Here is a 26,318-nt window from a genome sequence, read left to right as displayed (position 1 = left end):
TGCTGAGGCCATGGAGAATGACTTCGAGGAAATTCTGGTCCACCATCCGGCATCTCGGGTGGGGGAAGCAGTCCACCATTAACACTCTATATGGTGGGGATTGGACGCTGCTGACCTCAACTTGGGACGTGGCGAGTCGGTGAGCCAAATAGTTTGAAGACCTCAATTCCACCGACACACCTTCCATTAAGAAGCAGATTCTGAGGAGTCTGAGGCGGGCTCTCCTATATCTGGAATCGAAGTCACCGAGGGGGTTAAAAATTAGAGCCCCTGGGGGGGATGAGATCCACTGGGAGAATCGAATCGTGAGGTCCTTAAACTGTAAAGCCCAAACTATTAAATCATTGACGGAAAATTCAAATTCTTTGAAAATGGAGCCTTTATTGATCCTTCTCAACAAACAAATTATTTTTTTTTCAAATATCAATTTCCATAAATGAGTTTCAATTTGTATCACATTTTGTACATCGGGTAACAATGTTCAAAGATTAGTTTTTCTTGAACAAATAAAAACATAAAACACAAACAAATCCAACAAATTGGTAATTCCAAACATAAAAAGTGCAACTACAATGCAGTAATGAGAAAATCCACCAATGGAACTGGCAGGGTGGACATTTCAGTTATTTTTACTCATTTTGCGGTTCACAACCTTTTTATTTTGCATGGCGGTAGGCTTAAAAGCAGTTTCTGTCCTTTTCAGACAAAGATGCACGCTGCATTTCTCACAGTACACGTGTACTGTGATGGGTGTGTGTTCTGGTTGTTGTCTTCCCCCTGCCTCGTACACAACTGCTCCTGAGAGCATCTTCCCCACCTGTGCCTCATTTACCCTAATTACCCCTTGCATTTAACCTCGTGTCTCATTCGTTCTGGTCGCCAGCTCGTTGTACCTTGTTGTCACGTTCCAGCATTCCTTGTTTCCACATCACCGACTCATAGTAAGACGAGACCCTGCTCTGATTTTTGACCTTGCCTCTTGTTTTTTGGATACTGTTGCCTTTTTTGGATTGCCTGCCTGTGTACCGACCTCTGCTCGTTTATTAAAGCGCTCTTTTTGAAACTGTCCATTTGTATTGGAGTCGTGCATTTTGGGTCCTGTCCTGTGTTCCGTTCATGAAATCTGTGTCAGGTTTCCCATGTTGGGAAATGAGCAAAGCCAGCCTTTCTCACATCAGGGGCCACTTCAGTGGTTTTCCTCTTGCAGGGAGGGGTCGGCGTTGCTTCTGGAGAGGACAGTGGTCTGCCACACTTTTTGACCTTTCCTGCACTTGTGAGGGTGGTACCAACAGAAGCCTGAAACCTTCTCAGGGGCAGAGGTTTCTGCCTGGGCTGCAGTTTCTCCAGGTCTCTTCTGTAGCGGATCCATGCATTGATTACAGCCACTGTAACAATGTGCCACCAAATGTAGATGGTACCATCTTCGGGATCTGAAGCTGAACTTGTACCGTGCAGATAGCATATCAAGAAGGTCAACGCCTCCCATGAATCTGGTGTATGCATCAACGATGGCTGGTCTGGGAACCATTATGTAGGTTTTGGCTTTCCGATCCCAACGCTTCACATTGCTCAGTGGTTCAATGCCAACGAAAGAAGAGAGCAGGTTCAGAGCTTTGTTGTCATATCATCTCACGATGATGTTGTCTTCCTGGTTTACTCTGAAATCCAGAGACCCTCTTCCCTTTGTCTTCAGTTCTTTCGCATCCATTTCTACAGTCACAACATTTTTGAAATACTTATATGGTGTCCAGTGAAGCCTATCTTCAGAGTCTTCCTCAGCACATTTTAAAAACTCAACAGATGGAGGTTCAAACTGTTTTCCTTACTCCAATACTCCTTCCTCTTCACTTTGCCACTTGCCCACGGCTTTGGGGTTTTGTCCTTTGATTTTATTGTGTCCTCTTCTGGGACTTCATCATCATCACTACCACGTGGGTTTTACCCTTCCTCATCGTCACTGCTATTTGAGTTTTCCCCAATCCTTGCAGAAGGAGTCCATTCTTCCTCCTCCTCCTCATCACATCATCTTCCCCTAGCTGCTCCATGTCACTTGAATTCCCATCCATATTCCTCTTCAACATTACGTTTTTGCCATCTAAAAACACACATGCACACAAAAAACAGATTGTGTATTTTTTCCTTGAATTGGTCAGTTTTTAGTGCAAATCAGTAATCAAAAGAAAGTTACTAGCAATCGTACCATTGCAACACCCATCATCATCATGATACAGCAAGTTGCATATCTAATTTTTTTGCTGAAAATATACCAAACTATGAAATTTAAACATTTAATTAGTTTACTTAAAAAATAAATAAAATGTTGCTTGATGTTATGTATAATGCATGACATAAAATAAAATGACAGTACGTCATTTTCAACACGGTTTTACTAAAACGTGAAATATTAAGTAATTTCACATTGCATCAACCCAGTAACTGTTCCTACTGATGTTTCACAAAATATTTGAATGTTTTTCTTACCTTAACGTTTTAGGAATTGACAAAGTTCTTCAAACACCACCTGCCTCATTCCTTAGTAATGGAGATCTTGTAGCATCACTGGAAAACCTTCTAGTGAGAAAATTACTGCGCCTTGGTGGATTATCCCTGCACTGCATGTACCTAATTGCATACGTTGGGTTTTTCAGGGGAAAAAAATGTCACACTGGGGCTCAAAAACTCTTGTATCACATATGATACGTTTACCGTTACAAGGTTTTAACAATGCCCATTCAATGTTTGTTTAAAGTTATCTTGTATTGCCTTACAAATATGTCAAGTACAACAGAAGAAGGGCATGATGATGTTGAAATTTGGAAGATAAAAACACTTTAGGAGCAAGCAACACCTGTCAGCCTCAATGAACCCACCACTCAGATACGCTTAAGATCCTTCAAACTGCACTGAGACGACTTTGAACACGGAGTAGACGCAAGACAAGAGGCCACTTTTTATGAGATGAAACTGTATACAAGGCATCTGCCGCCTCGTAATCACTGACTGAACAAGGAAGCCATGAACACTCACTCGAAGTAGCAGAAGGTCGGGTAGCCTTTGACGCTGAATTCCTGCTTGAGGCCATCAAATTCGGATGGGTGCACGTTCATGCCAGCCAGAACCTTGAAAGAAAGACCACATTGAAGATCAAAACAAGCTTTATTATCGCAGGGAGTGGTGAATCATCTGTTTCTGCTGCTATTTACTGGCTTGAACACTATCAGAAGCACAGGGCCAAAGCACTGACCCTCGATGATGTCAGCATTTTCCCTGTGCTCTGATTGGTTGGCCAGAGCAAAACTTCTTAAAGCCAACTCCAATTAGCAAAACATGTCTGTAGCAATCTGCACAGATTAATACATTTAACAATCATCATCATTTGTGAGTAGAATGCATTTTACTATCATGTTTTGTTTTTGCAATGTTATTAATTGAATATTGATTCTGAACTGCTGCAGATGATGTATGAGGCACAGTTGTGAGCTGTTATATTGCATTTTTGTATAGGATTGATGGTTTTTATAATTACATCGTGATTGTGGTGGCATTGAGAGGTTGATTAAGTTGGGTAAGTGCCACTAAATGCCCAGGTTCCAATTGCACAACCCACCACTGATCACAAGAGAGTGACACTATGAATCCAAGGAAAATGAAAAGAGTTAAAGGACGACGGTGTAATGATACAAACACTGTCCGCCACTTATGAGATTCAACACAGGAGTCATACCAAAAGTTTCGCCTTAACAAAGATAATACTGTTCTGTTTTTGAATGCCATTCACTGAATGCCAAGGCACAATAAAGCTATTGTGTGTCCCAAAAATGATATTTTCTGTTATTTTTACACATTTTCACCACACATTAAAACGGTGGCATCATTGAATGGAAGACTCAAAAAGCACAATGTGTAGCTTGTTGGGGAAAGGTTGGTTTTATTTTCTGAATGGCTGAGTGCTTCTAAAATATTGCATTTTCCGTACCGCTTATCCTCATTAGGGTCGCGAGCGTGCTGGAGCCTATCCTATCCCAGCTGACTCTGGCAGAGAGGCAGGGAACACCCTGAACAGGTCACCAGCCAATTGCAGGGCACATATAAACACACAACCATTCGCACTAACGTTCACACCAAATCAAATGACAAACATGGATTACGGACGTCAACGTCATGGCATCCAAGGAAAAATGGAAAATCTGGGGATTTCATGGTCTAATTTTTGAGGAGAGAAGCAATCTCGAGTTTAGAAATATGTATGTGTCTAATGTTGTAGCCAGATAGTGGACTCAAATGCTTCAAACGCACATACAAAACCAAAATAACATCAGATAATATAATATAGTTACTGTAGGTCAGCGTGAATAAGCAAAAATGTGTTTCACTTGTGATTGTGATTTATTGAGGGCATTGAGAAGACTTACGCATCGTCCCTTAGTCTCTGTGGCAGCTTGTTGAAAGATGGGCTGCATTCTCTTACACACACCACACCCTGGCAAAGGACAAGGAGAGTTTAGTGGAATTGCACCTTGACGCTCATCTGTCTTGTATACGTGGGATAAATTTATCAGCAATCGGACAAAATCTCTTGGAGTAGCTCGTCTTTGAAAGACTCTAGTACATGGCCAAAATGGCCACCTTCCTGGGGCTTTTCAGGCATGGCTTCTTGAAACTTATTTTGTGGGTCTACTCAGAAGAAGTAGAAGGGCTCATCAAATTCCATCTTGCTGAGCGAAATTGTTTTTGGGGAGTGAATTTTAAAAACATTAATGACATGTTAATATATAACAAATGACTAGCGTTATTGTTCTGTGTGTTATAGCGTGTCATCAATTTTGCTTTTTGCATTTCACACCCAATGATGAAAATACCAAATGTTCTAGTTTAGTGTTGCCTGTCTGTAGCGTGTACATGCTTCAAATTTGGTAGTAATTTGAAAAAAAATGACCCTGAAATGGGTGTTCAAACCAAAATGGCAGGCTCCAGGCATCTTTTCAGGCATGGCTTGAGACTTTTTTGGCGGGCGTACTCATGACAGACATCCATCCATTTTCCGTACAGCTTATCCTCACTTGGGTCACGGGCGCGCTGTAGCCGATCCCAGACGACTCTGGGCAAGAGGCGGCGTAGCCCCCGAACTGTTCACCAACCAATCGCAGGGCACATTTAAACAAACAACCATTCGCACTCACATTCACGCCTATGGCCAATTAAGAGTCTTCAATTAATCTACCATGCATGTTCTTGGGATGTGGGAGGAAACCCACCCAGGCACGGGGGAGAACATGCAAACTCCACACATGCGAGGCTGGATTTGAACCGTGGTCCTCAGAACTGTGAGGCAGATGTGCTAACCAGTCGGCCACCCTGCCGCCAATAATTGACGTCTACCAAACTTTATGTTGCTCAGTGAAACTAGTTTCAGGGGCTAAATTTTCAAACAACCTGAAGGACCCCTAGAAACCAAAATGTTAGACTTCCTTGTATTTTCCAACATGGATTCTAGGGACTTTTTTGTGGGCTTACTCATATTAACCATTTCTACCGAATGTCATGTTGCTAAGTGAAACTGGCTGCAGGGGCTGAATTTTCAAACTAAATTCAAGGACACCTAGAAATGACCAAAATGACTAGACTTCCTTGTATTTTCAAACATGGCTTCTGGAGACTTTTTTTCTGGTAGCTCATTCATTCATTCATTTTCCATACCGCTTATCCTCACTAGGGTCGCGGGCGTGCTGGAACCTATCCCACCTGACTCTGGGCGAGAGGCCGTGTACACCCTGAACTGGTCGACAGCTAATCGCAGGGCACATATAAACAATCATTTGCACTCTCATTCACACCTACAGGCAATTTAGAGTCTTCAATCAACCTACCATGCATGTTTTTTTTGGGGGATATGAGAGGAAACTGGAGTACCCAGAGAAAACCCACGCAGGCACGGGGAGAACAAGCAAACTCCACACAGGCGAGGGCTGAACCCCGGTACTCAGAACTGTGAGGCAGATGTGCTCACCAGTCGTCCACCACGTCGCCCATAATAGACATGTTGACCAAAATTCATGTTGTTAAATGAAACTGGCTTCAGGGGCTAAATTTTCAAAAAATTCTAAAGACCCCTGGAAATGACCAAAAGGACTAAAATGGCAGCTTCAAACCCAAATCATAGACTTCCTCTCTCTTTTCGGGCATGGCTTCTTGAGACTTCTTTTGTGGCTTGTAATTGACATGTCTACCAAATTTCATGTTGTTGAAACTGGCGTCAATGGCTAGAAGTCATTTAAACAAAGTGACAAGGTTGTTGAGCAAACACTCACAAGGCGCGTAGAACATCATGAGGAGGGGCCTCTCTTCTTTCTTCAGCAGCTTTCTAAAGTCCTTCAAACAGGCACAGCCAGACAAAAGCGTATGAGGAGCACATAAAACCATCACATTTTTTACAATGTCTCTGAAAGCGTTTTCATCACAGAGCACAGACCACATTGTCATGACTCTAAACAACCCTCCAGACAGGCTCAAACATGACTTGCTTTGGCAGAATTGATGTGAAAAGAAAATCATCTGACTTGTCTGGAAGTCTCCCATAAAATCATAAAGGCATCTTCAAAAAGCTCCTCGGGGTGGTCGACACTTACTTTTTCTGTTTCTACGTGGACAACGTCTTTGGCTTGCGGGTTTTCCTCCCACAGTGGAGGCCCCGACGGATCCTTCAGGAATGCCACCATGGACTGAAAGATGGATGAGTTATATTTATTTATTATTATTTATTTATTATTATTATTTATTTTATTTTTCATTGTAGTTACTCTTGTGGTATCTATTTATGATTTATTTTTTTCTTTTTTATTGGCTTACATTTTTCACATTTCTAGTAAAGAGAACATCAGACACTTCAATATGTGCAATACTGCAAAAGGCTATATTATTATAGACTTTTCAGAAAAATGTGCAGTAATTTTAAGTCGCAATGACAGCCATATTTTGTAGGTTTAATAGTTAAGCAATTTTTTTTTGCCAGTGTGTTTATAAATAAAATTGAATGGAATTCAGAGTACAATGTACAAGCATGTAAATCCTACTGAATTAATTGCTTTAATTAACACCATATTCATGTTAAACTGTCAAGTTAACCTTTTATGCTGTAAAATATTCAGTATATTCTATAAATGTTTAAATTCTTTACCCTGTTTTTAACAGAAAAATTTGGACAAACAAGGTGCCAGATTTCTTCCGTAAACTTTACGAAATGTTTTTCACTTTTTTTTTTTTTTTTTTCAGTAAAGATTCTGACAAGATAAGTAAAGATTCTGGTCAGATTTTTTCCCGAACATTTATGGATTTTTTAAAAAAATTTTTTTACAGTGCACTAATTTATACAATCGATTAATTACCTTTTAAAACAAGTTCAATCAATATACTTTCGTTCGGAAAGCTAACTTGCTGACTTCCTTGAATGTTTGGTAAAATGGAGTTTTATGAACTTGACTCCCTGAATTCAGAAAATGAGGAGCATGATGAGATAAGTACGTTTTCAAATAGTTTTGTACTTAGTATGTGGCTTTCATCAAGTTAATGTCTTATATATGAGATCTAAATGGGATGCATACTGTGAGAATGTGATTTTTTTTTTATTAGATTCACAGAGAAACTGTGGTGAGGATACAGCCATGCATGAAAAAGTTGATGAGGGAGTTGATAGGAGACATGCAGTGTAGTGACAAGGGATGATCAAAAAAAAATTTAAGCAGATATTGTATAGCGTACATTTGTATAAATTTGAGTAGTTTTTTTTTTTTTTTTTTTAAATTATAATTTATTACTCTAAGAGCTATGGGATGTTCATGCAACAACCCTTTTGTGCACTTTTCTACACTGCCAATTTGAAATAATGTCCTGTTTTTTTAACAAAAGGATGGAAATTAAAAAATAGTTTTTTTATCCAATTCATTTATAAATTGATAAAAATACTGATTAATCGATTATTTAAAAAAATCGCGAGTTGCAGCCCTAGGCCATAATATCATCAAAGGATTCTGAGAATCTGGGGAAAGCTCTGCACATAGGCGGCAAGGTCGAAAAAACTATACTGAATGCCCGTGACCTCCGATCGCTCAGGTGGCACTGCATTAAAAAACGGCATCATTGTGTAAAGGATATTTCCACGTGGGCTCAGGAACTCTTCAGAAAACCATTGATTAAACCACTGATGCGTCTGTTATGTGAACCACCAACATGCTGAAGCCGAGTGTCTACCTTGAAGGTGGCAGGTCTGTTGTACTCTGTGTGGAAGCTTCCATCTCTGTAAAAACACACAATGAGCATGCAGAGTTATGCCGGTGAAGTTATAAGAGTAGAAAATAAAGAGTTTCAGATTGACTCACTTGTAATGCAGCAGCTCAACAGTGCTGCTTTTGGAGCTGGGGTCCACTTTGACTTTCTTGCAGAGCTTACGGCCCTCCAAGTCTCTGAAGAGGACATTAAACAGTCACATGTTTTGCAATTAAACATCATCCATCTGTCTAATATATGCCCTGTCTGAATATCCAAAGGTGGTTAACACATAACACCTGTACTCTTTGGGCTATTTCATACTATGTGGTGAAATGACAAACTATGGACCGTGATGTTTGGATGTCCTCCAGGCAGGAAGTTACTTCAATAGATCTCTGGAACTGTGTGAAATACCATCGTGTATCAAATGCTCCACCATCATCCCAGTCCCCAAGAAACCTGCAATCTCGGGTCTGAATAACTACAGGCCTGTCGCCCTGACATCTGTGGTCATGAAATCTTTTGAACACATCATGGTGTACCACTGCAAGAACATCACAGGACACCTGCTCGACTCCCTGCAGTTTTCCAACCGAGCAAACGGGTCTGTGGATGACGCAGACAACATGCGGCTGCACTTCATCCTAGAACACCTCGACGGTGCAGGGACCTACGCGAGGATCCTGTTTCTGGACTTCAGCTCTGCGTTCAAGACCATCATTGCCAAACTCCTCTCCTCCAAGCTTCTCCAGCTCAGTGTCTCGCCAGCCATCTGCCAATGGATTTAAAGCTTCCTGACGGACAGGACACAGCAGGTGAGGCGGCGGGACACCACCTCATCCACTGTCAAACTCCTGAAGTTTGCAGATGACACCATAGTCATCAGCCTCATCAAAAACGGTGACGAGTCTGCTTATCGACAGGAAGTGGGGCGGCTGGAGCTGTGTTGCGGCCGACACAACTTTGAGCTGAACAGGCTCAAGCCTGTAGAGATGATCGTGGACTTCAGGACGCATCCTTCGGCACAGCTGCCCCTCACGCTCTCCAACTGCCCTGTCTCAACCGTCCACTTCCTGGGAATTACAATCTCTCAGGACCTGAAGTGGGAGATCAACATCAACTCCATCCTCAAAAAGGCCCAGCAGAGGATGTACTTCCTGCGGCTTCTGAGGAAGCACGACCTACCACAGGAGCTGCTGAGGCAGTTCTATACAGCAGTCATCGAATCAGTCCAATGTTCTTCCATCACAGTCTGGTTTGGTGCTGCTACAAAAAAGGACAAACTCCGACTGCAACGGATAATCAAAACTGCTGAAAAGATTGTTGGTACCCCCCTACGCACCCTTCGAGGACTTGCAGGCTGCCAGAACTAAGACAAGAGCATGTAAAATCCTCTTGGACCCTCCACATCCTGGTCAGCACCTCTTCCAGCTCCGTCCATCAGTTCGGCGCTACCGAACAATGCAAACTAAAACAAGCAGATTTTCCAACAGCTTCTTCCCTCTTGCCATTAACTTCTTAAACAGTTAACTTACAATTCCATTGCAACATCCTGCCAATCTTCTCTTGAGTTTGTTGTCACATCTCTGTCGGGCCAGTTATACATTACTTGTGCACTCACTGTAGTAGTCTCGCCACTCTGCACTATTTGCATATCTGTTGTTGACCAATACTGGCTACTCATCTGCAACATTTGCACAATCGACATTGTCCCAGATTATCGCACTAGTCACTTTAAACTGCATAGATTTCTTGAAGTTTCTGCACCCTTTGCACAATGGTGATTGCACCGGACTATTGTTCTATTAGTCATTTCAAACTGCTCTAATTGTTACTATGCATCTTTTTGCACAATTGTCAAAAAAAAAAATAATAATAATTGTACCGGCACTACCACATTACTGGTAACCTTTTATTCCTCAGTGACTGTGTTTTTTATGTCTCAAACTTATTCTGTCCATTGACTGTCTGTCTACCGCAGACAAATTCCTTGTGTGTTTTTGACATACTTGGCAAATAAAGATGATTCTGATTCAGAATTTTCATTTCAGTGCATCACTAATATGCATGCCAGATTGTGTGTCATTTGGTGGTGGTCTGGTAAATTTTTCATGATTTTGTTTTGGTTTGACCGATGGAAATGGGCAAAGTTCACAAAAAAATTGCACCTTTAAACCAAAATGTTTGTGTGTTCCACAGCTAGGTTCTTCATTGATTTCCATGCACGTCATGATGGACATGCATGCCAGATTTCGTGTCAATTGGACACTGGTGCCGAATGCTAATATATTTTTTTAACTCTCTCGGAACGTTTCACGTTCCACCGCAAATGATCAAACTTCACACCCTATCTTTGTAATCAAGCGTCGCCCATTTGTCTAGTATACACGGTTCAAATTTGGAGGTGATTGGGCAGATTCCATAGGAGGACTTTGTTCGGGAACGACCGCTATTTTCATTATTTTCTATGAGGGAGAACTTCTTTCTAAATTGTGGAAGATATTGTGTTCAACCTTAGAGATTCCATTTGTGTTGTGACCACCATCGATGTTCATTAATTGCACTTTTTGAGTTCATTTCAGTGGGGTAATTGTTTGGTCAATGCGCAGTAGGAAAAAGAACAACAACATTGCGATATTCTGCACACACTTGTTTTCATCAGAGTCGCTGTGGACAAAGGCGCCTGCTAAATTAGAGACGATTGTAATTTATGACGCCCAGATAATGGAAGCAGGCGAAGTTCAGGCCAAAATACTTCACAATAAATAAATGAAAACCGGTTTGCGAGAACAAACCCTGGTCATTTGTTATGAGAGAGAGAAACAAACTTCTGGCTCTTGTGGGGGAAAACTCGCCGGAGAAACGGACAGATGGATGAGAGAGGCAGTGCCAAGTATTTCAAGTACACAATTAGTTTGGAGTAAATGTTACAGAAACAGACAACAGGGGTTGCAGCCCCCTTAAACACCTCTTTAGTTTGTTATATTTTGACATTTTTAATTGAGTCTGTACATTTCTGCCATTGAGGGGCACTGAGGTATCTATTTAGGGGGTGGAGGTTTGGTCAAGCTCTTAGACTTAAGAGTTTTATTTAGAGTTGTGTTTTATTGGGCGTTATCAAACTTCACCACCATGTTCAGTCTTCATACAATGACCAAGACTCAAATATTTCTCAGTTTAGCCTCAACCATCTGTCTCATTCTCAAAGTGTGGTACGTGTACCACTAGTGGTACATGGGCTCTCTCTAGTAGCATGCGGAAGAAGCACTGCCTAAGAAGTTGTTTTTAACTTTGACTTTTAATTTTTGTTTGCCTGTCAGAAACCTTGCAGGGAGCACCTGATCGAGGCAAATTTATGGTGGTATGATCGGCTCTCCACTTACGTATTACGGCGCCAACCGTGCTCACTGGAACGTTCAGAAGCTTAGCTATTCGCCTGTAACCAATGTCATTGTTATGTTTTGGAACAATTAGTTTGCGATGGTCTTGAGACAGCTCTCTGCTCTTACCCATCATGTGTCTTGACTCTCACCTTGGCAATGAGACCGTTTTGTAGGCCATTAATTCGGACTGAACGAGCTGATATTCATTTGCACTGACAAGGGGCTGAATTGCTGTTTGATTATTGATAGATTTTAGGTATTGTCTTGACTTTCCATACCTTTTTGCACCTCCCTTTATTCATGTGTTCAATAGTTTTTTCCCTGTCATTTCACTTTTTTACACAACTTAATTTCTGAGTTTATTTGTTCTACTTTCTTGGTATGTATGGATTACTTGGTATGGGGAAATTTTCAGGTCAATAGCACATTTGGAAGTATACTTAGTGAGAAAAATGGTGAAATACTTAAATACTTTTTTCAGCCACTCTATATACTGAATATAGGCCATGTATGTATCAGTGACTTCCAGGTGAATTGGTTGTCATGCTGTCTTGAGACGTCTCGCTAGACATCTTTCTGTTGAGAGCTCAAGAAATATTTTGGTCTCCCAGCTCCTACAGTCGCCGTGACTCATCAGTCTCAGCAGTTTCTGCGACTTTGCTGCCAGTGAGATTGGGATCTTTCACAATGTCCCAACTTCAGTGGAATTGGGGTTTGTTACAGAACTTTGTCATTGAAAAACTCTAAGAAATGCCAAAAACAACTCTAAAATGGCTGAGTCAAACCAAAATGGCCAACTTCCGATGGCATTTCTGTCATGGCTTTGTGAGACTTTTTTTTTTTTTTTTTTTTTTTAATAAGTCTACTCATGATATATGTGACAACTAATGTGACACTGGTTTCAGGGCTGAATTTAAAAAAACATTCACGAGCTACCCGAGTTTCATGTTAGATGGCGGGGTCATCAAACGTCCCTGTGAAACGTCGCCCACAAGGAATGACCAAAACACAAATATTTCACAATTCAGTGTTGTCCATCTATTCATGGAAATGGTCAAAACAACCCCTAAAATGGGTACTTCCAGTGTTTTTTCAGGTATGGGTTCTTCAGATTTTTTTGTAGGTCTATATATGATAGACAACATGTCTGCCTAATTTCATGTTGCTGAGTGAAACTGGCTTCGAGGAGGCTGAATGTTCAAAATAAGGAAAGAGCCATTTTGCATCGTATGCTTAAGCCCGAATTAATATTGTACATTTCTTCTATATCAATCAAAAGTGAGTATTATCTGTATAAAGGCAGACCTTTTAATGGTTTTTTTTTTATCTGTATCACATTAGACAGGTGCACCTCATGAAGTGACTGGTGACTTGCCTATATTATATGCTGTGTGCACAGCCCACAATTAAGTGGTTTATTTTTGTTTTGACAATAAATATGCATCTAGCCCCCTACACATGCTATTAGCTGAGTGCACAGCTTTTTCAATAACACAACAAACATGCACGGTGGCTAACAAACAACAGACGAGCTCACAAGCCAGTCCATATTGCGAGGATGGTACAGTGGCCCGGACACATTAGGAGCAGGTGTGCCCTTCACACTGATTTGGAGACAGCATCTATTTTAATGTCCAACATGCATACAAGTCAATTGGCGGATCCAAAAAATGTCTCATTTACTGATAGAGCAATCAAGTCTTCTGTGATTTCAGCCCTGTGGTGTTTTAAACAGGTGACAATGTGCCAGCGACCTATGAATCACATCTGCAACTTGTCAAGCTAAAGCTCAATAAAAGCTTCACAACCCAAAAGCATCCACCTCCATTTTGTACCCTGTTCATCGGCTGCCTCGGCCATTTTGTGTCGAACAGCAAGGTTCTTACTGTGACGAAATGGCATACTTACCATTACCGCACCAGACTTGCAATCACGTCATTTTAAAATGCAGCGTTACTAACTGCGAATTTTACAACTGTAGTCTCTGTGTTTATTTTTATTGTGCAAGGTAGCCGTTATCATGAATAACTCTAAAGAGGATCCATCGCATTAATCTTATGACATAGAATGGGTGAGTACCGATACCAATAGAGAATACCAGCCACTGATACTTAAGGCAAAATAATCTGACATCGAGTAAATCCTCTTTGTCAGTAGTTGGCGCTTCACAGCGGCGGTTTGACACACCGGCAAAATCATCATGTGCGTCAGAAAGAAAGGTCTTTGTCCACAATATGTCATTTTGGATTTGAGGAGGAAAAAAAAGGAGAAAGACAATATTTCTATTATTAGTTGCAAAATCCAGTGAAACATTTTACCCCATATCGTGAGACGACATACCCGATGCTGGGGCAACCTGTCACATGTTCCCACTCTCTATTAGATTGCTTATAACTCTGCACTGAAACAAAATATTAAAATAACATTACCAAATTTATACTGTACCTGAGACTTTGGTCTTTCATCTGGTACACATTGTGTTTATTTATATATGATGTACTGATTCCAATAAATATATGAGAGTAAAAAGTATGACATCTAGCCCCCTACTAGTGGTATCAGTACCAGTGAATACTCAAGAGTGAATACTTTAATTGGTATCGGTCTGAAAGAAAGTGGCATTGAACAGCCCTACATATGACACATACTATCAGGGCTCCAGATTGCCCCTAAATGGCCACATTTTGTCCCTAAGATTTGAGACCTTCCAAGTAAATTTTTCATCTACTCATGCATGCGCAACCAGTAAATTTGCTGATTTTTTAAATTATTAAATAGTTTTGTTGCTGACAAACTTCTCCGCCACACTTCAGCCCAGTTGTTGACGGTAATGCACATTGAGCTGGTTTGCAAAATGACATTAACTCCAAAAGAATAAGAAAAGAGATGAACACCAAAGAAGGTGTGCCAATGTGTTTCAGAACAGCGGGTAAACGACCAGTGATTGTTTTTGGTGTGAAAAGAGGTGGGTCTTAGGGTTACTGAGAGAATCTACAGGTCTCACTCAACTTTTGGAAACAATGGCCATTGATGAAGAGGCCTATCAGAGCTTACATTCTCTCCAATATACCTAGTGTCCCAGAGGAGACAAATTCTGATAATGAGTCCAACTTGTTTTGCGAGGAAATGCTTGCGGCGAAAAAAAAGGCAGGATTTCTTTTTTTCTGGATGAGCGCCTGCGCCCGTTCACCCAGCCGAGGTATTTCAGGGAGATGAATTCAATAGAAATTCTGCTGTCGACACTCAACGTGGGGAACAAGAAATGTTCTGATAATACTGCCACTGCCGGCCTAAACATGAACTTTACATTTTTAGTATTTAAGCTTTATAAGTTGTTTATTATAGTTATGTCAAAACTTGAACAATAAAATGTGAATTTAAAAAAACTTTTTTGTCAAAGTACTTACCAGTAATACAGTGAAAATGGAAGGAAATCGACAGACAGTGTGCAGCAGAAATTTTCTTGTTGTGCCCCCAAAATTTTAATTTAGGGGACACTGTGTTCCTAGAAAAAATGTTAAACGTCTGGAAACCTGCACACATGGTGAGCGTAAATATGACCGAGCGTGCCATGGATTTTTTACAGTGTGGTCTATTTGTAGTTCTGTTTATTTATTTTGTGCAAGGTGGAGGTCATCATTAGTATCTAGGGAGAGGCACAATCATAATTACTAAATCACTGCCAGCCAGTTCCCCATATTGTCAGCCATTTTAGACCGTTTTGGCTGACTCACAGAATATTGTTTTCTGTGACATTATAAGCACGAAACCTACCAAAAGAAAGGCTAGACTCCCTTCTTTTACCAGAAAAGAAGTTTTTTTTGTAGTTTGTGGTTTCTGTTCTTTAGTAATCACCAGTAGAACATTGGTTGGCGTCACCTAAAACATGGGTTTCTGACCAAAACGCCGAAGAAACTTAAGAGCTTATGTCAAGTAGAACAGTGAATTTGAAGGCAAAATAATCTATTTACAAAAATGCAACTACGAACCGTGCTGTGAGCAACGTTGACTCACCGCCAATAACATCTCTCACAATCGCGACACACACTTTCTACTACTTTCAGTGACACATACTGTGTTTATACCGTACATATACATACTCTGTTCGAGTGTGAGGTGCCGAAACTTGCCCGACTTTCAAAGTGTAATTTCTCTTCCTCAATCGACTTGACCATCTGAGATTAACCGCTTAATCTTTATCATCTTCTTCTCAAAAGCTGTGCATATCACAAAACCAATGTGATGCAACGCTACCATCTACAAGGATCTGGTAGTCATTACAGTGGTTTACAGACCTGAAATTCACAGCCAAGCAATGCAAGACCCTTTTCCACACCTACCCGTTGAAAAACGTCCTTGATAAAAATACACGTCGGACAGTGAATGAGTTATTTATACTATAACGATACCTGCGAGCATGCATGTGCCTGTGCAGAACCTATCACAATAATCATGTGACATACCCAGTGGATTTTTTTAAAAACTTGGATTATTTGTCGTACTGCAGTTCTGCTTATTACTATAGTGCAAGGTGGAGGTTATCCTGACTAACTGGTGAGAGTAGCCGTCACTGTTTATTTGTATTGCGCGTGGTGGCCATTATCATGAATGACTGCCTTTCAGCACAAATGACCATGCTTTGAAGCAAGTGTAGCTTCCAGAATGAGATCATTCATCTCTCCATTGGATGCCACTTGGCCAGCAAACAAGTTCCTAGTCATCTGCTCCCAGTATGTCACTTTGGACTAGCGTTGTTGGCACGGCTGACCAGTGTCACGCCGCCATTCACCGTGGCCTCTCTTTTTCTCTCACGCTGTCTGTCGGACACAAGCTCAGACCCCAAGCTACGGTTTGGAGCCGCTCCATTTGCGATGGCGGGCACATATGCCAGACGGCGCGGTGTTTGGCGACAGAACGGCGGGTGGTACTGCGATGGACCTGGCCCATTTTCGCTTCACCTGAGGGGGGCAATGTGAGCCAGGCTATGCTGAAACTGCTGGAGATGGAAGATAACAAGACACCTCCCACACAGAGTCAAATATGACTCACTTTAAGGGTAAAAAAGCAGAGTGTGTTTCACTGGGACTCAAATGGAACTGGCTTCCTTCCTGGCAGTTTCTCACTTGATGAGACGCTCTTTGTTTTTCCGCTCCGACAGTAGATGATGGCTTGACAGGCGGGGGTTGGGCGTGCTGGGTGTTAAAATAAAGTCGGTATAAGGCGAAAACAACAACACGTCAAAGTCGGATCATGACGGATGTATAAAAAAAAAATTCTCGACGACGTCTTGCTTGCGTCTTACATGTGTTTAATGTAAACAAGCGTGGGCTAGAAAGACAGCTGACATCTACCTCAAAGTGGAAACAGAAGAAAAGAAGTTGGGTTGAAACAAGCAAGCAGAAGTAAGTAGATAAAAGCACAATTAAAAAAACGCTGCTCCAGTTTATTCTTTGCAAGGAGATTGTAGAGAGCAGAATAAGCTTGCTTCCCAAATGGATCAATTGATGCAGAGTAAATACAGGTTTATGGTTAGAAGGCCTCTTCGATCACATTTACATTCGCTCTTTCACTCAATAAGACCACAAGGAAATCAGAAATGGATGATACAAGCTTAAAATATAGAAATACATAGCCACTTTTTAGATTGGCTTTAAGGATGATGTTTAAGGAATTATGGCCTTCATTTTGAAAAATATAACATGTTTTGTCACAACTCAAAACACTTCCCACGTTTTATTAACATGTCTGTGCCATGCTTTTTTTTACAAAATATCCCAAGGAACAAGAATTTTTTAGCCTTTTTTAAATCAGCCTGTTTTGAGGGGGTGGTCTAGTCTCACCACTGCTCCCTCTACTGCGGGTTCAATGTCTAAAACACTTTCGTTAGCTAGGACAACAGAATGGCTACTTGAGTTAAAAAAAGAAACAAATAAAAATGTAACAGGAGGATTAATCAATTAACTAATTGTCGGAAGAAACAACTAAAGAAATACAACTAATGTAAACAGAGTGGTGCCGTGAGATCAAAGCAAATCAAATGCTATTTATAAAGCACTTTTCATACAATTATATGCATCTCAAAGTGCTTGAAATAGTTAAAATGAATCCCCGCCCACACAGATACATATATGCGTACACATGCGCGCGTGCGCACACACACACGCAGTTATAAAAAGGTAAGAAAATAATAATGTGGCTATTGCTGGTTACAGAGAGATGGCAGCTTAATTCAAATTAATTCCATGACCACACTCAACTCTAAACAAAATGATCATATCTCAAATTATCTTTCCCCATTGAAATTACCGTAATTTCTCATGTATAATTCGCACTCATGTATAATACGCACCCCCAAAGTTGACCTCAAAATTCTGGAAAACCTTTTTACCGATGCATAATGCATTTTTACAATGCATGATTTTGCTTCTATGCATATAATCAAAACATGAAGTATTATCTTTATTGTGTTAGTTTTTTTAAAAGAATTATTCTGAAGTTAAGCACTTTATTTGACCATGTAATACTTTTTCTTCTATTACTTGCTCTTATTTTGAAATTCACAGCCCTACTTTTATTTAGTAAATGAGAAAACACACCGTTGTGCTCATGTTTGATTATCCAGGCAGAATCTGCAAGATGGGTACAATTCTTTAAACAAAACATGAAAGGCCAGGCGAAACACAATTTTATTTTAATGGAATTCAAATTAAACTGTCAAACATTTCAGAAAAGCATTATCATCAAACAAAACATAATCATAAAGAAATTAATGATGGTTGTTGTTCAGTTATCAGTCGTATTTTAAAAATATATATATTTCACAAATTCTGCCAGGGTATTGAAACTCATGAGCACAACTGTAAATACGCAGTCATACGTACCCCGTCATATTGGAATGAAAGTGTAGGCTACACCTTTTTCATCACCTCTCGGTGGCCGTGTCATATTAGAATGAAAGTGCACACCTCTCATAACCTCTCGGTGGCAGTGGTATATTCAAATGAAAGTGTACAGCTTTTCATAACCTCTAGATGGCGGCATACATTAATAAAATGGGAACGTTTTTTTCAGTTTCCCCTATGCCTATGTATAATGCACACCATTGACTTGACATTTTTTTCGGGGGGGGGGGGGGAATGTGCATTATACACAAGAAATTACAGTAATAGAAATGCCATTAATCTGTTGGAGCCTGCCCCTCCAAAACAACAAAAACCGTAATTTATTTTTTTAATAAGGAAAATAGTACTCTATGATATCGTACTTTTTAAAAAAACACAGTAATAACAAATATAGTGCAGTAATCCGGTTTGATGTGCAAAAAAAATTTGCAGGGCCGCAAGAAGCATATTCATTCTGTGACTGTAGACGCATGTTTTAAGACCATCCCTACGTATATACATAATATTTGTGTGTGTGTGCGTGTGTGTGAAGAGCTTCCACACACAGCGAATCAAAAGTAGGAATCCTGTCGTGGTGCTAGCCAATCAGAGGCAGAGTCGAGCGAGTTATCGTTCCATACAATGCAAGCAGGAGTTTTTTCTGGACTCGACACATTTTCATTGTTGTGGTAACACTCGCCGCCCCACTCATGACGCAGCAAGCTGTTGACAGAAAGGCGTTTGCTTCGTAGAGACACAGAACTGGGACACTTAAGGGAAATTTAACGTTTTATTACATTTGCTAGCCGGCAAGCTAACGAGCTAGCAAGCTAAGGGCTGGAGCTAAAAAGCTTACTCGACCGCGGCGACATCGTTTAAACATCAGCAGTCGGAGTTGTGTGTGTGTTCCCCCCATAACACAGGCCTTGTGACTCATGGGTGGGTAGGGAAAGGAATCAGAAATAATAAATAAATAAAAATAAATATCACAGGTGCTGTGTGAAGTTACTTTTCGTGCCAAAATCCTGAGTTCCAGTGCGTACTCTTCAAAATAAAAGGCCACAAGCTTAAAATAAGTCGTCAAGTTAAAACTTGCACATATAAACCATTTGACGTGATGAAACAGAATACAGGGGCAGCTATATAGCATTGTTATTTGTAATTTTAACAATGCAATATTTAACTTTTAGCTGAAATATTAATTAATTAATTAATTATAGAATATATTGGTTTAATTCCACACACATTGCCTTTTAGTTCATAGGTTTGATATTGGTACTGGTTATAAAGAACCTCGAGCAAAATGTTCATTTTAGTCTATGCTGCAGGCTGCTAAGAAAATGCATGTTCATAATTTGGACACCCTTTATTTCAACCATGCAAACGTTTTTGACCCAGTCCCCTAAAAGAATCGGAACAGAGAATCGTTTGGAACCGGAATTGGAACCGGAATCGCTCAAATGCAAACGATGCCCATCCCTACTTGAAAGTGAATGTCATAATTTTTGAAATGAAATGTTTTATTTTCACATTCAGTTTGATCATTTCAGATTTAGTTCGACAAATTCAGTTTCAAATTAGCTGTGACAGACATCCGGGAACTGTAAGGAATAGCAATCGATCGGCGATACACAGATTTCGTCTTTGGCCAATCAGCGCCTTCGGTTTTTATGACGTGACATAGGGATTCTCCGGGAAGCCAAATCTCCTAACCGGCGACAGTGTTTTTACTTTTATACCACCTTTCATTAACCTTTGTTGACTGCATCATACGGTCAGAAAGAGATAGAAAGGTGCTTCCTTTTGAACATAGGAAAGGACATATCACACCGACGTGACTAAGTCGTCTTTCATGTTCTTTTCCAACATAACGTCATCCAGGCATTAAACTCCATGCCTTAAGCTTTATTGACACCAAGGGGAGGAAATAGCACACATCACATCTCGATACAGACAACACTGTTTCAAATGAATTTAGGGGGGTTACATGAATGAATTGGAGTCCAGCCCTTATGCAGCCGTTGTCCATTTTTTTGGACATTTTTGGTCTTGGATGTATTCCACCAAAGACAAAACAGTTCAAGTCAAATGTCAGAGGGCTGAAATTTGGCCTCACAGTTTTGAACAAGTTAAACTTAAAAAAAAAAAAAAAAAAAAAAAAAAAAAAAAAAAAAAAAAAACATGTCACATTTCCCAAGTTATCAGAACTAGGAGATAAACATTGACGATGCACGATTATTTCATTCTATGGCACTATTAAGTCCCATTATAAATCACATTTTTTCAATGTACTTTAAACCTGATGTGTTATAATGGTTTTCCTATAAATACTGAATTAATCCAAGCATTGTGGTGTGTGTTTCAACCCCTAAACCGCCAAATGGAACCAGAAACCGAAGCATTATTTTTTTGCAAAGCCAAGCTGCTTATCTCCTGCTAATGTCCAAAGGAAAATGGACAAGGGATGCATAAGGGCTGGACTTCAATTCATTCATGTAAACCCCCTAAACTTTGACCGGTAGTGGCATTAAACAGCTTGAAGGCTCTTTTTTTGAAGAATAGTTCACTATCTGCCAAACTGCTAGTTGTTGTGAAGTGAGTAGAGTTCCCTCCCACCATACAGCACTGGTACCTCAAATCTTTGCTTGCAACTTAATATAAAAAAAATGCCCAACAAACGGCTCATATCTCGAAAAACTCTTAAGTCGGATCGCTTGTATCTCCAGGCACAACTGTATTACTACAGGAGTCTTAAAGAACGGGCCATACTTTGCGCACCCCTAATATAGACAATGGGTTAGATTGGACCCAATCCTTCACTGCCTCGCCTCAAAGAACTCACAAAACAGGATCTTTATCTTCGAAGCTGCGAGTTCTGAACGGAAACCACTTTCATGCCTGACATGATTGCCCCTGTACGAGGTGTCCTCTGAGGTTTGTCCTGGCTGACAGACAGAAAAGAGACAAATTCTGGCAGGAAGCTGCAGATGCTCCTGCTGAGTTGTCAGGTGCAAGGCAATCAAGGCATTTATAAACCGCCTGTCAACGTGTGCTCGTAGTACCGGTGGAAAAAAAGTCATAAATTGTGCAGCTAGATGGCGGGGGAGGAGACGTTCGGACGGAGTAAAGAGCTCCGCCCTTCAAATGGTTGTTGATTAGATGTTGTTAATCTTGGACCCGATCGAGAGTCATTTGGTGAGGGTTTTTCCATCATATAAAATTTTGAGCCGGCTGTCTCCACCTAATTTCGGGCCGCCTCCAGCTTTAAAAACTCTGATATCATGAAAATTGTTATTTGAAGTTGGGTGTAATTTTTAACTGCAATTGCAGTATCACATCGCGGCCACGGGACAACGCTGTATGAGAAATATTTGGAAGAATCGCTTCTAAAACAAATCGAATGAAAGATTTTCTTTCCCACTACAAATATGTCCGACAATTTAGTGAATTTTCAAACGGGTACCGTAACTGTTTCGTTTGTAACCAAGCAACCCCGATTCTCAGAAAAATAATATGCTAGCAGACTTAAGAAGAGTGACGATACGGTGATTTCAACCGTAATTTATGGTGATTACAACGTCACTTAGTCCTAATCCATCAAGATTTACCCAAAAACACACAACCACCGGTTTTGATCCGCTGTGGCTGGACAAATTCACCCGGCTGAGACATATTTAGGAAGGTTTGTTTTTCAACCAATGCCAGATACATTGTGGCCTTGTTAGACAGCTGTTCACAAACTATAGGCTGGATACCTTAAAACATGAGATGGCGGCTATACAGAAGTCAGCAATAACAAAAGAAAAATGCATTTAAGAAGGTAGTACATAAAAACGCATCACTAAAAGAAAAAAGTATTGAGATTTTTTTTTTTTACTCCACTAGACTGAACTACAAGGAGTGCATGGGGACATTGTACCAAATTAAAACAAGGGAGGCTGAAATTTTCTGTGAAATGGCTCAAGAGAATGTTCTATCATTTAACAGGTCTGCATTAAACAAACTTAAAAGTTGCTCATTTTGCTGTTCATCAGTACATGCATGCACTTATGTTTGATATCAAACAGGGTTCCTTCATTTTTATTGTGTGTGTGTGTGTGTGTGTGTGTATATATATATATATATATATATATATATATATATATATATATATATATATATGTATGTAAATATAGAATTCAAGGAAAACAAAGAACAATAAAATACAGGTAAATATTTTTTTTGGAGCCAGAATGGTACCAGTATCACCTCTGCCTGACTTCCTAGCCAGGAAAAATCCTGTAATATGAGTACATACCCACAGTTGACCCAGGCGATGGTGCCTTGGCCCTTGACCGTCTGGGCCACGTCAGACAGCAGCTTCAGGTAGGCGTCACTGGATGTAGCTGTGGGACAGAAAAGAAGAAGAAGAAGAAGCCTCTGAGGACATGCTCCCATTCCGGAAAGAAAAGCATTGAGTTACAGAGGGACCTCTGTTGTGAAGAAGAAAGAGCGCGAGCGCCAAGTTTGGGTTGAAGAGTTTAAGATATCCTGTCTTTCACTGGCTGGAGTAATGTTACATCAGCTTTCAACAATCACACAATGGCGAGGACCAGACGGAAGATGGGGACGATCGTATGCTGACATGGAGAGCTGTTCAGCAGTGGAGATCAGTTTACTACAATAAGAGTGGCACCATGTTAAACCTCAACGTCCATCCATCCATCCATCCATCCATTTTCTGAGCTGCTTCTCCTCACTAGGGTCGCGGGAGTGCTGGAGCCTATCCCAGCGGTCATCGGGCAGGAGGCGGGGTACACCCTGAACTGGTTGTCAGCCAATCGCATTAAACCAAAAACAAATGTAGAAGAAATGAGATTCTATCATATTAAATGATAGTTATGAACTCGTTAGAAACCTCATTAGCTACTAGCTCAGCGTGTTAAACTAGCACCTTATCGCATCAGGTTTGTACCACACTAACCCATTGAACTCATTGATATGAATGATACAATTCTTAGTGGTCATAATCAATAATCATGCCAATAATATCACAATACAGCGATTGACCGATAATCGAGACATCAGAAGTGTCTGGGATACATCAGGATATTTGTGACTGATAAGGGTGGGAATTGCAGAGTAACTCACACGCTCATGTAAGTCACATGCAAATGGGCGCAGGACAAGCACCTCCAGCCTCACTACATTATTCCTATCCGCCACGACATTGCTGATAAAACGATACCTCAGATGCATACAGAAGTACAAAAGTGTATTGCCGCACATGTGGAGAAAACAAATGCTGTTCCCAACATATACTAACAGTAAAAGAAAAAAGAAAAAAAAAAAAGAATTTAAAATTCTTTAAAAGTACAATTTGTATTTATTTATTGAGTTAATTTTTCAGCGTTTTCTAAAAAATGTTTTAATTTAATCTATTCAACTGTAGAAGATGCTTATGTTTAAGGTAAGCAATGGTTATGTTGCAATTTAAATATATTTTTTGTTATTATTGGTTTTATTGAAGTTATTTTTTCAGGGTTTTCGAATATAATTTGTATTTATTTTATTCAATTGCAATGCATTCCTATGTTTAAAGTTACTATGTAACCCATCGGTAAATGGGTCAGTTTTTCTCATACCTACAGTTGCTGATTATTTATTGTTCTCTGAGAAATAAAGTATAACTTGATCAAGCCATTTCTAACATTCTCTACTACACAATAAGTAAAGTATGTATGATTACCGCTATCTTTGGGCCAAAGGCGGGGTACACACTGAACTGGTTGCCAACCAATCGCATGTCACATTTGATGATCACAAGGCTTCGTTATCTTTGACACAGTTGAGTAAAGGATAAAACGGCTAATAATCCTTAATATAATACCGCAGCTAGTAATCAGATGAGTCCATACGAGGACTACTAAACGTATCAGAGCAAAAATGAAGATGCTAAAAGACGTCAATGTTATCATTTATTTGATCCTTTTGAGTCTGTAAACTTGGGCTTTCCTCTTAAATGGCAATAATAATCTTTGATCTTTGCCAAAGCCCCCCTACAATAGGCCTACCGATGCCACTGGCTTCCACACAGTCCATTAAGTCTGGCTCTTGCTCTTGACACAGTCCTTGTGCCACAGCATGACAGCCTAAGTGGGATCATACTCCCTAACTGGATCACTCCTCTTTCCTAATTTAAATACGGAAATATTGGCTCAGATTGGTCCATATCGCGGCGTCTGCTAGATGTCATGTCCTTCGATGCGTAGTGACTTGCGTCCCCCGCAAGTGTTTGATCGCAGGAGTTATTTATGCACAATGAACCCACATTCGCTTCATTTGCTGACGCCTCAGTCTTCTTCAGCAGGTTGGCGGCCGCTCGCATCCGGCAGGGAAATGTTGACGGCCGCGAGGGACAGGCGTCGCCATGGCCACTCGCCTCCTGCTAAAAATCTCAAGTTCCCGAGACTTAATTAACCTGTCTGGCATTGTGTGCATCTGTTTCCGTTATGCGTGTACGTGTGCATCGTTAGTACAGGTGTAGACAGCAGAGGAACATGAAGGAGAAATCCACCAAAATGAAGCCTAAAAAAAAAACGAATAATATGGTATAAACATTTATTCGCCCTGTGACCGATAGCCCTCTTGAGATTTACACGCCAAACGAAAGATTTACCTGCATTTGGCAACAGGCGAGTGTTAATTATGGACCCTGCCAACAGCAAATGTATGTTTTGTATAAGATGACTTACCCTTGGGCTAACTTGACATTTGACGCTATGTATATCAACACTGTACCATAAGAGACAATGACACACAGTCTATCATGTCCAAAGTATTGATGGTCGCCCCATCTTGGTTCTGCTCCCCTTTCGATTATCGATTGTTGGTGGGAATTGTGTTGAAAGGGAGGTTTTAGGCCAAGGTTTTATTGCGTAAATTCCTCTACAGGCTTGGACAACAATTTGACTCTATACCTGTCTTGGTGTAGATCACCAGAACGTTGGTCCTGGTCCTAAGCAGCTTCTTCAAGTCTTTGTGGTCGCTCACTTTCTCCATGAGGGGAGACACTTTGACTGCATCCAACATCAACGTCAGCCACACCTGGTGATGCAAAACAAAGACAAATGACTAAAAATCTGTGTATCATACCCAGGAAAAATGTCAGCGGGGGATGATGATTCAGCCACACTTTCTCAAATCAATAAGCATCTTGTCACCAGCCTTTGTGATAAATAATGACATTAGCATGGTTATGAGTTGTAGTACATGTGGAGAGCGACATCAGCGGGAAGAAAGCTGCTGATCTCAGCATCATCAAACCCGAAACCATTGAGGTGATTTTGTTTCCCTCCCCCACGTATCTTAGTGCAAGAGCAAAAGCCAGTTTAATCTTGCGTTCCATGGCATGCTTTAAGACATCGTAGCCAGGCTCCCTAAAAATGTAGCACTTAAATGTTTCACTGTTTCTATTTCACTTGCGCTTTTATTGTATTTGAGGCTAGACTTGCCATCTCATTTTTGGTCAACTATTTCCATACAATTGTAGCATAGCATGGCCGTGTGGCATACTGTGACAAGTGTTATCACACTGCATGGGGATGTCCCAATCAAATTTTTTTGCACCAGACTCTGAGTCACCTGATTTTGAGTATCTGCCGACGCAGAGTCCCAATCCATTACCTCTGCAATGCATTAAGAAAAAATGAGCGCTTCCAAATTGTCTCATTCATTCATTTTCCCATCGGTTATCCTCACTAGGTTTGCAGGCGTGCTTGAGCCATTCCCAGGTGACTCTGGCCAAGAGGCG

General features: G+C 40.6%; 1 protein-coding gene across 1 annotated transcript in view; it reads right to left on the bottom strand.

Moving 5' to 3' along the window:
- The window catches only part of pdia5 (protein disulfide isomerase family A, member 5), a 66,733-nt gene that overhangs the window by 24,295 nt on the left and 16,120 nt on the right, over positions 1 to 26,318 (bottom strand). The window contains exons 2-9 of the mRNA XM_061691240.1: positions 25,486 to 25,612; positions 22,824 to 22,911; positions 8,373 to 8,456; positions 8,245 to 8,290; positions 6,627 to 6,719; positions 6,309 to 6,369; positions 4,413 to 4,480; positions 3,028 to 3,119 (exon numbers count right to left, since the gene is read on the bottom strand). Of these exons, the coding sequence (XP_061547224.1) occupies positions 3,028 to 3,119; positions 4,413 to 4,480; positions 6,309 to 6,369; positions 6,627 to 6,719; positions 8,245 to 8,290; positions 8,373 to 8,456; positions 22,824 to 22,911; positions 25,486 to 25,612 (659 nt within the window). The remainder of the gene's footprint in view (positions 1 to 3,027; positions 3,120 to 4,412; positions 4,481 to 6,308; positions 6,370 to 6,626; positions 6,720 to 8,244; positions 8,291 to 8,372; positions 8,457 to 22,823; positions 22,912 to 25,485; positions 25,613 to 26,318) is intronic.

The sequence above is a fragment of the Phycodurus eques genome, chromosome 12, assembly GCF_024500275.1.
Source record: "Phycodurus eques isolate BA_2022a chromosome 12, UOR_Pequ_1.1, whole genome shotgun sequence".
Lineage (NCBI taxonomy): Eukaryota > Metazoa > Chordata > Actinopteri > Syngnathiformes > Syngnathidae > Phycodurus > Phycodurus eques.
The sequence above is the reverse complement of the archived record's forward strand: the minus strand, read 5'-3'. Positions and strand labels throughout refer to the sequence as shown.